Source organism: Anomaloglossus baeobatrachus, chromosome 8 (assembly GCF_048569485.1).
Source record: "Anomaloglossus baeobatrachus isolate aAnoBae1 chromosome 8, aAnoBae1.hap1, whole genome shotgun sequence".
In the NCBI taxonomy this organism is placed as follows: Eukaryota; Metazoa; Chordata; class Amphibia; order Anura; family Aromobatidae; genus Anomaloglossus; species Anomaloglossus baeobatrachus.
The window spans coordinates 96846314-96859759 of NC_134360.1; the positions used below are offsets into that span (position 1 = coordinate 96846314).

Below are 13446 nucleotides of genomic sequence, written 5' to 3' on the forward strand. Positions count from 1 at the left end.
CCGGGGACAGTAAAGGGTTACAGTCACTGCAGCCTAGCTGAGTGACTTTATGTATGGGGAACTACCGCGCCGGACGCTCCGGGAGCGGCGGCGCGGCTGGGACTTGTAGTGCGCCGGGGACTTAGCGCCGACCGCGCTTTTACAAATCTGTAGCCGCTGGGGAAGGCCGGACGTCGACCTAAAGGCGTCCAGGCACAACAACAAGGTCCCAACCTTCATAGCACGGTCTCGCGATCACAGAGCTCTGGCGGCAGACGCCTTAGTGCAAGATTGGTCGCAGTTCCGGCTCCCTTATGTGTTTCCACCTCTGGTACTCTTGCCCAGAGTGCTACGCAAGATCAGATCCGACTGCAGCCGCGTCACTCGTCGCCCCAGACTGGCCAAGGAGGGCGTGGTATCCGGATCTGTGGCATCTCACGGTCGGCCAACCGTCGGCACTACCAGACCGACCAGACTTACTGTCCCAAGGGCCGTTTTTCCATCGGAATTCTGCGGCCCTGAACCTGACTGTGTGGCCATTGAGTCCTGGATCCTAGGGTATTCAGGATTATCCCAAGGGGTCGTTGCCACCATGAGACAGGCTAGGAAGCCCACGTCCGCTAAGATCTACCACAGAACGTGGAGGATATTCTTATCCTGGTGCTCTGCTCAGGGAGTGTCTCCCTGGCCTTTTGCATTGCCTACCTTTCTTTCTTTCCTGCAATCTGGGTTAGCAAAAAGGTTTGTCGCTCGGCTCCCTTAAAGGGCAAGTCTCGGCGCTATCCGTCTTTTTTCAAAAGCGTCTAGCACGACTTCCTAAGGTGCGCACGTTCCTGCAGGGGGTTTGTCATATTGTACCCCCGTACAAGCGGCCGTTAGATCCATGGGATCTGAACAGGGTACTAGTTGCCCTCCAGAAGCCGCCCTTCGAGCCTCTGAGGGAGGTTTCACTTTCTAGACTATCACAGAAAGTGGCTTTTCTGGTAGCGATCACATCTCTTCGGAGAGTGTCTGAGCTCAGGCTACGGCTCAACAGGTGTGCCAGGCAGCTACCTGGTCGAGTCTGCACACTTTCACCAAACATTATCAGGTGCATACCTATGCTTCGGCGGACGCCAGCCTAGGTAGAAGAGTCCTGCAGGCGGCAGTTGCCTCCCCGTAGGGGAGGGCTGTCTTCGCAGCTCTAACATAAGGTATTTCTTTACCCACCCAGGGACAGCTTTTGGACGTCCCAATCGTCTGGGTCTCCCAATGGAGCGCCGAAGAAGAAGGGAATTTTGTTACTTACCGTAAATTCCTTTTCTTCTAGCTCCTATTGGGAGACCCAGCACCCGCCCTGTTGTCCTTCGGGATTTTTGGGTTTTTTCGGGTACACATGTTGTTCATGTTGAACGGTTTTTCAGTTCTCCGATGTTACTCGGAGTGAATTTGTTTAACCAAGTTATTGGCTTTCCTCCTTCTTGCTTTTGCACTAAAACTGGTGAGCCAGTGATCCCACTGGGGGTGTATAGCCAGAAGGGGAGGGGCCTTACACTTTTTAGTGTAATGCTTTGTGTGGCCTCCGGAGGCAGTAGCTATACACCCAATCGTCTGGGTCTCCCAATAGGAGCTAGAAGAAAAGGAATTTACGGTAAGTAACAAAATTCCCTTCATTGCTAAACAGGTTTACCTTTCCACATTTCTCACATCATTGTGAATACAAAAAGTTAAATGGCATGCATGTAGGGGCACACATATTGCCACTTGGCATGGAGCTGGGTAAGTTAACATTTTTCCTCCTAAATCACATTCATATTCATTTTACTTTTTGTCTGAACAGGTGAACTTTCCCACCGGAAACGTTCTAAATCTGAAGATTTGGACAGCCACAGCTCAAAGAGGAGGCGATTTGAAGGAGAAGAGTATGAGGCAGAACTTAAGGTTAAAATTACAGCAGGCAACGATCTGAATGAGAAGCTGCAGAAGGTACAGTATAAGATTTCATTCAGGCACATAAAAGAACAATCCATTAAAAATGAAAAATCAGCTGTATATGTGTAGATAGATTTATAATATAATGTATGAATGTTCACCATGTTACAACTTCACCAGCTTTTCTTTGTCGCTCCATTGGGAGACCCAGACAATTGGGTTGTATAGCTATGCCTCCGGAGGCCACACAAAGCATTACACTAAAAGTGTAACGCCCCTCCCCTTCTGCCTATACACCCCCCGTGCTCACGGGCTCCTCAGTTTTCTTGCTTTGTGCGAAGGAGGCAGACATCCACGCAATAGCTCCACTGCTTGGTCAGCAGCAGCTGCTGACTAGGTCGGATGGAAGAAAAGAGGGCCCATAACAGGGCCCCCAGCATGCTCCCTTCTCACCCCACTCTTGTCGGCGGTGTTGTTAAGGTTGAGGTGCCCATTGCGGGTACACAGGCAGGAGCCACATGCTGTTTTCCTTCCCTATCCCTTAATGGGCTCTGGGTGAAGTGGGACCCGGATCGGTCTCCAGGCACTGGGACCGTGCTCCCTCCGCAGCCCCTGGGAATCTGCAGGATAGGAGCTGGATATCGTCAGGGACAAAGCCCTGCTACTATGAGGTACTCTGTGTCTCCGTGGGGACCGCGCATGGAGCGCTGGTCCCATACACATTACAGCACTGCTGGGTGTGTTAGTGCGCCGGACATGGAGCGTTTGGGCCAGACACTTTCCAGCTCTGCTGGGTGTGTTAGTGCGCCGGACATGAAACGTTAGTGCCATACACTTTCCAGCACTGCTGGAGGTGTTAGTGCGCCGGGGGACTACGCGCGGCCGCGCTTATTGCCGGCCGCGCTTATAACTTTAGTCCCCAGCTTCTGCGGCCTAGTGTCGTTCTTTCCCGCCCACAGGCCTGCCAGTCAGGGGAGGGGCGGGACGCTGCACGGATCGTCAGCAGAGGGCTGGAGCATACATTAGTATCCTCCTCCCTCCTCACACAGTACAGTGGGGCGCTGGATTCCCGCACTTTTCCTGGGCACGCCCACGGCCTCCTCCTCCTCACTGAACGCCGGCAGCCATTCCTGTCAGCGATTCAGACGCTGAGGAGGAGAGGCAACACAGGGAGACCCAGGCAGGGAATCTGGCGACCACACAACCGCTCTGAGCGGTCGGTAAGCAGCACCTGTGGTGCTGGCCCCACTGAGTACCGAAGTGTGTATATATGTATATGTATATGTATGTATATGTATGTATATATGTGTGTGTATATATATATATATATATATATATATATATATATAATATTATACTTTTAGGCTATAAATTGCACTGTACGGTCGCTCTGTTGATTTTTGGCTATATACCCTCCAGGTTGTTCTCAGAGGAGACAACATGTCATCTGCAAAAAGCAAGGGTGCCACAGCACAGACGTATTTTGCAACCTGTACCTCATGTACAGCTGTACTACCGGCAGGGTCCACTGACCCTCATTGTGTGCAATGCTCGGCCCCGGTGGCGCTTACTCAGCCGGAGCCTCTGCTACAAGTGGCCCAGGTGGATCCACCTGCTACCACTGTCCAGGTGACAGGGATGGAGTTTGCAGCCTTTGCTGACAAGCTGTCAGACACTATGGATAAATGGTCTGCTAAAATACTGGAAGCTTTGCAGTCCAGACCGGTGATTCAGGCCCCGGGCTCTATCCAATCCTTGACCCCTGGTCCCCCTCAATTGGAACAGCAATGTGCCCCAGGGGTAACCCACAGGTCCCAGGGTGAGGTCTCTGACACGGACCGCAGTCCCAGGCCGCCCAAGCGGGGTCGCTGGGAAATTCCCTCCACTTCATCACACTGTTCAGGGTCCCAGCAGGGGGACTCTCTGGAGGATGAAGCGGAGGTCTCAGATCAAGATTCCGATACTGAAGCCGCTCTCAACCTAGATACACCTGAAGGTGACGCAGTAGTGAATGACCTTATAGCGACCATCAATCAGGTGTTGGATATTTCTCCCCCAGCTCCTCCAATTGAGGAGTCTGCTTCTCAGGAGAAATTCCGTTTCAGGTTTCCAAAGCGTACATTAAATATGTTTCTGGATCACTCTGACTTCAGAGAGGCAATCCAGAAAAACCGGGACTGTCCAGACAAGCGTTTTTCCAAGCGCCTTAAGGACACACGTTATCCCTTCCCCCCCGAGGTTGTCAAGGGCTGGACTCAGTGTCCTAAGGTGGATCCTCCAATCTCCAGACTGGCGGCTAGATCCATAGTTGCAGTGGAAGACGGGGCTTCACTCAAAGATGCCACTGACAGACAGATGGAGCTATGGTTGAAATCCATCTATGAAGCCATCGGCGCGTCTTTTGCACCAGCATTCGCAGCCGTATGGGCACTCCAAGCTATCTCAGCTTGTCAGGCGCAGATTCATGCGGTAACACGTACATCTGCCCCGCAAGTGGTGTCCTTAACCAATCAGGCGTCGGCGTTTGCGTCCTACGCCATTAATGCTATCCTCGACTCTGCGAGCCGTACGGCGGTGGCATCCGCCAACTCGGTGGTACTCCGCAGGGCCATGTGGCTATGTGAATGGAAGGCAGACTCTGCTTCCAAAAAGTTCTTAACCGGTTTGCCATTGGCTGGCGACCGCTTGTTTGGTGAGCGATTGGATGAAATCATTAAACAATCCAAGGGAAAGGATTCATCCTTACCCCAGTCCAAACCAAACAGACCTCAACCACGGAAGGTACAATCGAGGTTTCGGTCCTTTCGGACCGCGGGCAGATCTCAATTTTCCTCGTCCAAAAGGCCTCAGAAAGATCAGAGAAACTCAGATGCATGGCGGTCTAAGTCACGGCCTAAAAAGACCGCCGGAGGCACCGCTCCCAAAGCGGCCTCCTCATGACTTTCGGCCTCTTCAAACCGCATCCTCGGTCGGTGGCAGGCTCTCCCGCTTTTGCGACATCTGGCTGCCACAAGTAAAAGACCGATGGGTGAGAGACATTCTATCTCACGGTTACAGGATAGAGTTCAACTCTCGTCCTCCGACTCGTTTCTTCAGAACATCTCCACCCCCCGACAGAGCCGAGGCTCTTATGCAGGCGGTGGGCACCCTGAAGGCGGAAGGAGTGGTGATCCCGGTTCCTCTTCAGCAACGGGGTCACGGTTTTTACTCCAACTTGTTCGTGGTGCCAAAAAAGGACGGATCCTTCCGTCCCGTTCTGCACCTAAAGCTGCTCAACAAGCATGTGAAAACCAGGCGGTTCCGGATGGAATCGCTTCGCTCCGTCATCGCCTCCATGTCCCAAGGAGATTTCCTGGCATCAATAGACATCAAAGATGCTTATCTCCACGTACCGGTTGCGCCAGAGCATCAGCGCTTCCTGCGCTTCGCCATAGGGGACGAACACCTTCAGTTCGTGGCACTACCTTTTGGCTTGGCAACAGCCCCACGGGTCTTCACCAAGGTCATGGCAACAGTGGTGGCAATCCTACACTCTCAGGGACACTCGGTGATCCCTTACTTAGACGATCTACTTGTCAAGGCACCCTCTCAAGGGGCATGCCAACACAGCCTGAACATTGCTCTGGAAACTCTCCAGAGTTTCGGGTGGATCATCAATTTTCCAAAGTCAAATCTGACACCGGCCCAATCACTGACATATCTTGGCATGGAGTTTCATACTCTCTCAGCGATAGTGAAGCTTCCGCTGAACAAACAGCGTTCACTACAGACAGGGGTGCAATCTCTCCTTCATGGTCAGTCACACCCCCTGAGGCGCCTCATGCACTTCCTAGGGAAGATGGTGGCAGCAATGGAGGCAGTTCCTTTTGCGCAGTTTCATCTGCGTCCACTTCAATGGGACATTCTCCGCAAATGGGACAGGAAGTCGACGTCCCTCGACAGGAACGTCTCCCTTTCTCGGGCAGCCAAAGCTTCCCTTCAGTGGTGGCTTCTTCCCACTTCTCTGTCGAAGGGGAAATCCTTCCTGCCCCCATCCTGGGCTGTGGTCACGACGGACGCGAGCCTGTCAGGGTGGGGAGCGGTCTTTCTCCACCACAGGGCTCAGGGGACTTGGACTCAGACAGAGTCCTCCCTTCAGATCAATGTTCTGGAGATAAGGGCAGTGTATCTTGCCCTAAAAGCATTCCAGCCGTGGCTGGAAGGCAAACAGATCCGAATTCAGTCGGACAACTCCACAGCGGTGGCATACATCAACCACCAAGGCGGGACACGCAGTCGGCAAGCCTTCCAGGAGGTCCGGCGGATTCTGCTATGGGTGGAAGCCACAGCCTCCACCATATCCGCAGTTCACATCCCGGGCGTAGAAAACTGGGAAGCAGATTTTCTCAGTCGCCAGGGCATGGACGCAGGGGAATGGTCCCTTCACCCGGACGTGTTTCAGGAGATCTGTTGCCGCTGGGGCATGCTTTACGTCGACCTAATGGCGTCCCGGCACAACAACAAGGTCCCGACGTTCATGGCATGGTCTCAAGATCACAGAGCTCTGGCGGCAGACGCCTTAGTTCAGGATTGGTCGCAGTTTCAACTCCCTTATGTGTTTCCTCCTCTGGCACTGTTGCCCAGAGTGTTACGCAAGATCAGGGCCGACTGCCGTCGCGCCATCCTCGTCGCTCCAGACTGGCCGAGGAGGTCGTGGTACCCGGATCTGTGGCATCTCACGGTCGGCCAACCGTGGGCACTCCCAGACCGACCAGACTTGCTGTCTCAAGGGCCGTTTTTTCATCTGAATTCTGCGGCCCTGAACCTGACTGTGTGGCCATTGAGTCCTGGATCCTAGCGTCTTCAGGTTTATCTCAAGAGGTCATTGCCACCATGAGACAGGCTAGGAAACCAACGTCCGCCAAGATCTACCACAGGACTTGGAAAATTTTCCTGTCGTGGTGCTCTGCTCAGGGCGTTTCTCCCTGGCCGTTTACCTTGCCCACTTTTCTGTCCTTTCTTCAATCCGGATTAGAGAAGGGTTTGTCACTAGGCTCCCTTAAGGGACAAGTCTCTGCGCTCTCTGTCTTTTTTCAGAAGCGCCTAGCCAGACTTCCACAGGTACGCACGTTCCTGCAGGGGGTTTGTCACATCGTACCTCCTTACAGGCGTCCGTTAGAACCCTGGGATCTGAACAGGGTGCTGATGGTTCTTCAGAAACCACCGTTCGAGCCAATGAGGGATATCTCTCTCTCGCGCCTTTCACAGAAGGTGGTCTTCCTAGTGGCAGTCACATCACTTCGGAGAGTGTCTGAGCTAGCAGCGCTGTCATGCAAAGCCCCCTTCCTGGTGTTTTACCAGGACAAGGTGGTTCTGCGTCAGGTTCCGGAATTTCTCCCCAAGGTGGTATCCCCCTTTCATCTCAATCAGGATATCTCCTTACCCTCTTTTTGTCCTCCTCCAGTTCACCAATGTGAAAAGGATTTGCACTTGTTAGATCTGGTGAGAGCACTCAGATTCTACATTTCTCGTACGGCGCCCCTGCGCTGCTCGGATGCACTCTTTGTCCTTGTCGCTGGCCAGCGTAAAGGGACACAGGCTTCCAAATCAACCCTGGCTCGGTGGATCAAGGAACCAATTCTCGAGGCTTATCGTTCCTCCGGGCTTCCGGTTCCCTCAGGGCTGAAGGCCCATTCTACCAGGGCCGTGGGAGCGTCCTGGGCTTTGCGCCACCAGGCTACGGCTCAGCAGGTGTGTCAGGCGGCTACCTGGTCGAGCCTGCACACTTTCACGAAACACTATCAGGTGCATACCTATGCTTCGGCAGATGCCAGCCTAGGTAGGCGAGTCCTTCAGGCGGCGGTTGCCCACCTGTAGGACTGAGCCGGTTACGGCTCTATTATGAGGTATTATTTACCCACCCAGGGACTGCTTTTGGACGTCCCAATTGTCTGGGTCTCCCAATGGAGCGACAAAGAAGGGAATTTTGTTTACTTACCGTAAATTCCTTTTCTTCTAGCTCCAATTGGGAGACCCAGCACCCGCCCCTGTTTTTTGTGTACACATGTTGTTCATGTTGAATGGTTTCAGTTCTCCGATATTCCTTCGGATTGAATTTACTTTAAACCAATTATAATTTTTTCCTCCTTCTTGCTTTTGCACCAAAACTGAGGAGCCCGTGAGCACGGGGGTGTATAGGCAGAAGGGGAGGGGCGTTACACTTTTAGTGTAATGCTTTGTGTGGCCTCCGGAGGCATAGCTATACAACCCAATTGTCTGGGTCTCCCAATTGGAGCTAGAAGAAAAGGAATTTACGGTAAGTAAACAAAATTCCCTTCTTTGCTGTGAGGAACTGAAGAATTTCTGCATAAGCTAAACGCTGAGTGTGAATGGCATAGTGCCGCTTTCATACATCCCCCAAAGCAGAAAGCCGTCCTCAGTATCAACTGGTCACCGCTTTCCTAACTTCACCTCAACAGTCCCATACCTGTGAAACTGCTGAATTGGGACCAGGAGAACCCACAGCCATGAAACCATCATCTTCTATACTCAGGCCAGCTTCTCATATCCACAAAACTGTAAAAGGCTGAATCTTCGGTTTGTTTTTTTTGTCTATTGTGACTTTAATTTTTTTTCTTTATGGCATGAAATGGGACTGTTCTTTAATAACCTTTGTATAAATCAATAGTATAGGCAAATATAACAAACCTTGTAATATATGTTATGATAGAAATTTACACCACCTTTCTTTGCCTTTTGAAATGTCATCCACTTTGAAAATAATAGCTGAAATCCGTCTTTCTCAAACAGACCTGAACAGGGAGAGGAAATAAGCAGAGGGAGGCCTAGAAAGATAGTAGAGCACTCTCTAACAAGTCTTTAAGTCAGTCTGTTTTTTTACCGTCGCATCAGAGCTATAAGCACATGCAGACTGTTAAGCTCTCTTATGTAATTTCCTACATGCTGTTATTGCTTGTCTGAGTGCTAAAACAATGCTGTGTATGGGAGAGTTAATACCTAATTTCCTCCCATCAACTCCCAATAGTAAGCAATTTTAGAGAGCGGTTATACAGCGGGGAAAAAGTGGTAAAAATAAAGGCTACAGGTCATATAATGGCCAAACATTAAGGTTATGCCTTATGTACATGCAGAACAGCTTTTCATAGTCTAAAACGTTACTTGCAAGTATAGATGGCCTATAAAATTACAAGAGAGAAATCTTAGCAACTTTCCAAATTGTGTGTGGTTTGTTTGTTTTAAAGAGTTTGTCCACTACTTGGACAACCCTTTCTTAAATGCTATATTCACCTGTGTAAAATAATTTCTCGCCTCCTGCACAGTTTCATCTGTGTTGGCACTACAGGCCTCCCAGGGTTCACATGACATTATGCCGCAAAAATACTGCCATCAATTTGTGGTCATTCATGGGCTGAAGTTTTCACACTTCCCTTGGACGTCCGTACTTCATCCAAAGGAAATTTGAACAAAGCAGCCAGTCGTCTACCACAGATTGGCTCATTTGGCATAACAATGTTATGTGAACCTTGGGAAACCGGAGGTGAGTATTGGTTATATTTTACACTAGGGAATATAGTGTTTAAGAAGGTGTTTGCCTGAGTAGTGGACATTTAAATTTAAAGACACTCTTGAAATACAGACCAATAAATGCTTATGATATAGCGTTCTGCACCCACATACCATTTAAAGTCTATTGATGTTCATCTGCAGGTAATACAGAAAATGTTTGAAGAGAAGCTCGGTGCCTTGCAATGTTTAGATTTTGACAAGGCAATAGCTGAACTGAAATCAAGGGTGGAAAAAATTGAAAGCAAAAAACACGAGTCCGCTCTGCATTCTATGCAGGTAAGTGTCGGCACGTTCTGCTAACTATTTAGTATTATTGTTATTCCTGCACCAAATGTATTAAGTACAGGGTTTGCTCCTCTGCTTCCTGCCACTGCACTGTCTGGTCATGTTTTCTATTATGACAATAGGCCTACTATAACTTTCACCTGGGATAGCAGTATCTGGCTTCCCTTTATCATCACAGAATGTCATTACTGTCTGCCAGCCCTTGCCTTAACCAATCAAATCATCTATTTTATCAGGCTTGTGAGCACCATGAGCAATGAATCATGGTGATCACATTTTGCCTTCTGATGTCTGTGACTGCCTGCCATATCAGGTATAATATATGTTTGCAAACCATATTTACCTCTTCAATTCTGATTTTGTCCTGAGTATCGGGTATATGCGCCCACTAGCTCCAATCCCCTTCCCATGCTAACTGGTGTATGTATAATAAGTGTCACGATAATTCTGTGATACCCTCATCCACCCTGTTGTGATTATCCAGCCACTTGGCCATACCTAATGAAGGTGTTCTGCTGCCTGAGGACACAAATTTAATAAAAAAAAGTCCTTCCTAGCAAAGACTGGAAAAAGCATTCTCAGGTTACATGCCACAGTATCTCTCTCTATCTCTCTCTATCTCTCTCTATCTCTCTCTATCTCTCTCTATCTCTCTCTCTATCTCTCTCTCTATCTCTCTCTCTATCTCTCTCTCTATCTCTCTCTCTATCTCTCTATCTCTCTCTATCTCTCTCTATCTCTATCTCATCGGGTATTCTAGAATTTATTGTGTAGTTAATGTATGTTTTTTGTTAGATATAGATATAGATATATAGATGTTGTTGTGTGTAGGGCGCTGTAAATGTTCTGGGTGTTGTCTGGGTGGGGGGGGTGAGAGCGGTGTTTGTGTGTTGCGTTGTCTGGAGCGCTGTGTGTCTGCAGTGTTGTCTGGGTGTGGTGCTATGTGTTGCGCAGTTTGTGTGGGTGTGGAGTGCGTGTGTGTGTTTTGGGGAGGTATGTTTTGTGCAGTGTGTGTGTGTGTTGCGCGGTATGTGCGTATATTTGTGTATGCCGCGGTGTTTGTGTGTGTGTGTGTGTGTGGGTGTCTGTGTAGGGCGGTGTGTGTGTGTGTGTACCCCTATCGTGCTCCATCCCCCATGCTGCGCACACCCCATCGTGCTCCATCCCCCATGCTGCGCACACCCCATCGTGCTATATATAATATTTTTCCAGGCTCTCTGACAAGGTGCAGTTTGTGTGCAGAAAAAACTGCAGAGTGCGCATGTACTCTTCCTAAATGTGTTTTTTTGAGTATTTTAAGGGGTCTAAATATTACAAAGCCTCTAAAGTGACACCATTTTAAAAACTACTCTTAAATTCAATTTAGAAGTTAATTTGTGCCTAAACAAAAAACAAGTTTTGTAAATGTCCTTTATAATAAATTTTGCAGCAATTTTCATTTTTTTTTTTTTTTTTTTTTTTTTTATTTATTTATAATTTTTAACATCCTAACAAATTACTAGCATCTTTGAAAAATGATGGTGACGTAGTGTAGACATTCGGTACCTTAGATTTTAGCTATTTTGTGTGGCATGACTTTCTGCTTTAAGGACCTAAACGGTCAAAATTTTCTGCAAATTTTATGTTTCTCTTGACGCCTCATTGGGGGACACAGGACCATGGGTGTTATGCTGCCTATCCATAGGAGGACACTAAGTAGATGCAAAAGCATGGCTCCTCCTCTGCAGTATACACCCCCTGGCCGGGCCAGGCTACTTCAGTTTTACTACACAAGCAGTAGGAGACAAAAAACAGAAAAACTTCTCAACAGAGGTACATGAGAAAAGAACAGTCATAACCAAATAAGGTACTGAGAGAACCAAGGCCCAACAGGGCAACAGGGTGGGTGCTGTGTCCCCCAATGATGGCTAAGAGAAAACGATTTTACGGTGAGTACACAAAAATCCGTTTTTTCATATTTAGAAGCCAAACATTTAGACCTAAATTTACCACAAATAAAGCACAATGGCTTAAAAAGAAATGACTTAGAAAAGGCTTCCAGATATTCTAGTTAACACATAAAGTGATACTTGTCTGATTTGAAAAATGAGGGAATGTCTGAAAGATCAAATCAGGTGTGACTAAAAGGTTGTTTTGGGGATTTTTTGTCTTTTTATTTTTAGGCTAAAATTACTCGTTTAACAAGACGGTGCGGAGCAGCAAAAGAAGACCTAAAGAAGAGATCAGAGGTAACATTCCTTATATTACACTGACTTTTGCTGTTACGTGTACATATCTTTCAGTAAATGCTTACATGCTGTGAAGGTACATTTAGTTAATTCCACTGGTACTGTGCGTTATTTAATAAACCTGTTTAGGCTGATGCATTTACCTTCAAAATACATGTCAGAATGGCTGTAAAATCCTGATATTAGGATGAGAATCTGAGTCCGTTTACGAATGAGCGGCTCAGTCTCCACACTGCAATCCTGTCTTGACAGCTGCAGCTTGAACTGAGCAGTGTGAGATCTCAGCAGAAGGGATATGCCTTCATTCTGACATGAATTTTCAAAGTAAGCATACCAGCCTCTTTTTAGATCTATTTTGTAATCTCAAATAACAATTTGTCAAATTTTGACAAGTGATAAAGATGAACTCTGGTCTGATAGTAAACAAGTGTTAAATAACCTACCCCCCTTTTTTTTTTTTTTATTTTTTTTTAAAAAGCAGCCTCCAGTCAAACAGCCTTCATCACCAGTAAAATCTGTCGTAAATGATTCTGTTGTAAGCTCTAACATAGCGAATCTCAGGTAAGATTAAAAGCTTTTTTTTGCTGTGATACCTTTTGTAGTTAATTGTTGTAATTTACACACAGGCTGCATTCACATGTTCCTGCACAGACTTCAATTCACTGGCCAACCCTGGATCTCCTCAGCCGAACCAACAGCATCATAGGCTTGGGGGCTACAGTCAGGAGGGGGTCTTATACAGACTTTGTAACGGGGACTGAAAAGGCCAGAAAAGTACTTAAATGTATGGCTTCACATGTAAAAGTTAGGTGAATAATATGTCCTGATAGACCTATTCAAATGATTTTTATTAGGTTTTGTAGTTAACAAATCTTGAAATCATGCGTTACAAAATTTAAGGACATATAGATAGTAAAGCAAGGTTAAGAAAATGCACATATTTTGACCCTCCAGTTTTAGTGTTGATACATCAAGCAGTATATTTTGTTGGTCAAATCAATTGCTTATGACTTAACTTTTTGCAAAACATAACTAAACAACAAATAAAATTAACAACTTCCTGACATGGATTCCGTAGACAGTCCATCAAATTTGCAAGATCAGAAACATATACCGTATTTGTCGCTTTATAAGACACACTTTTGTTCCCCCAAATTTTGGGGGAAAGTAGGGGGTGCGTCTTAGCAGCTCTGGAGCGGTGCTGGGGGCAGGGGAAGCTGGGAGCGGCAGCGTTTGATCTCCTGCTCCCGCTCATATAATATGCACAGCCGCTGTCCATCAGAAGCGTGGTGGTGAAACTGCATCGCGCTGGGGGAGCTGCACATATTATATCTGCCTGTGCTTACCTTTGATCGCACAGGATCCCCCCTCCCCTTGTGTTAGCTATAGCCTCCCGTGCTGCTGCCCATAGTAAAATAATAAACTCTTTACTCACCTCCTCCAGCGTCTGCCCGGTCTTCCTCCTGCTGCTGTGATT

The 13446-nt window shown here is 47.9% G+C and overlaps 1 protein-coding gene across 5 annotated transcripts in view; it reads left to right on the forward strand.

The window, feature by feature from the left end:
* The window catches only part of ATF7IP (activating transcription factor 7 interacting protein), an 88244-nt gene that overhangs the window by 38064 nt on the left and 36734 nt on the right, over nt 1-13446 (forward strand). For 4 of the 5 annotated variants that reach the window (XM_075321905.1, XM_075321906.1, XM_075321907.1 and 1 more), the window contains exons 4-7: nt 1799-1944; nt 9598-9732; nt 11904-11969; nt 12448-12530. In XM_075321905.1, coding sequence (XP_075178020.1) covers nt 1799-1944; nt 9598-9732; nt 11904-11969; nt 12448-12530 — 430 coding nt within the window. The remainder of the gene's footprint in view (nt 1-1798; nt 1945-9597; nt 9733-11903; nt 11970-12447; nt 12531-13446) is intronic. The other variant, XM_075321909.1, reaches the window with a different exon arrangement.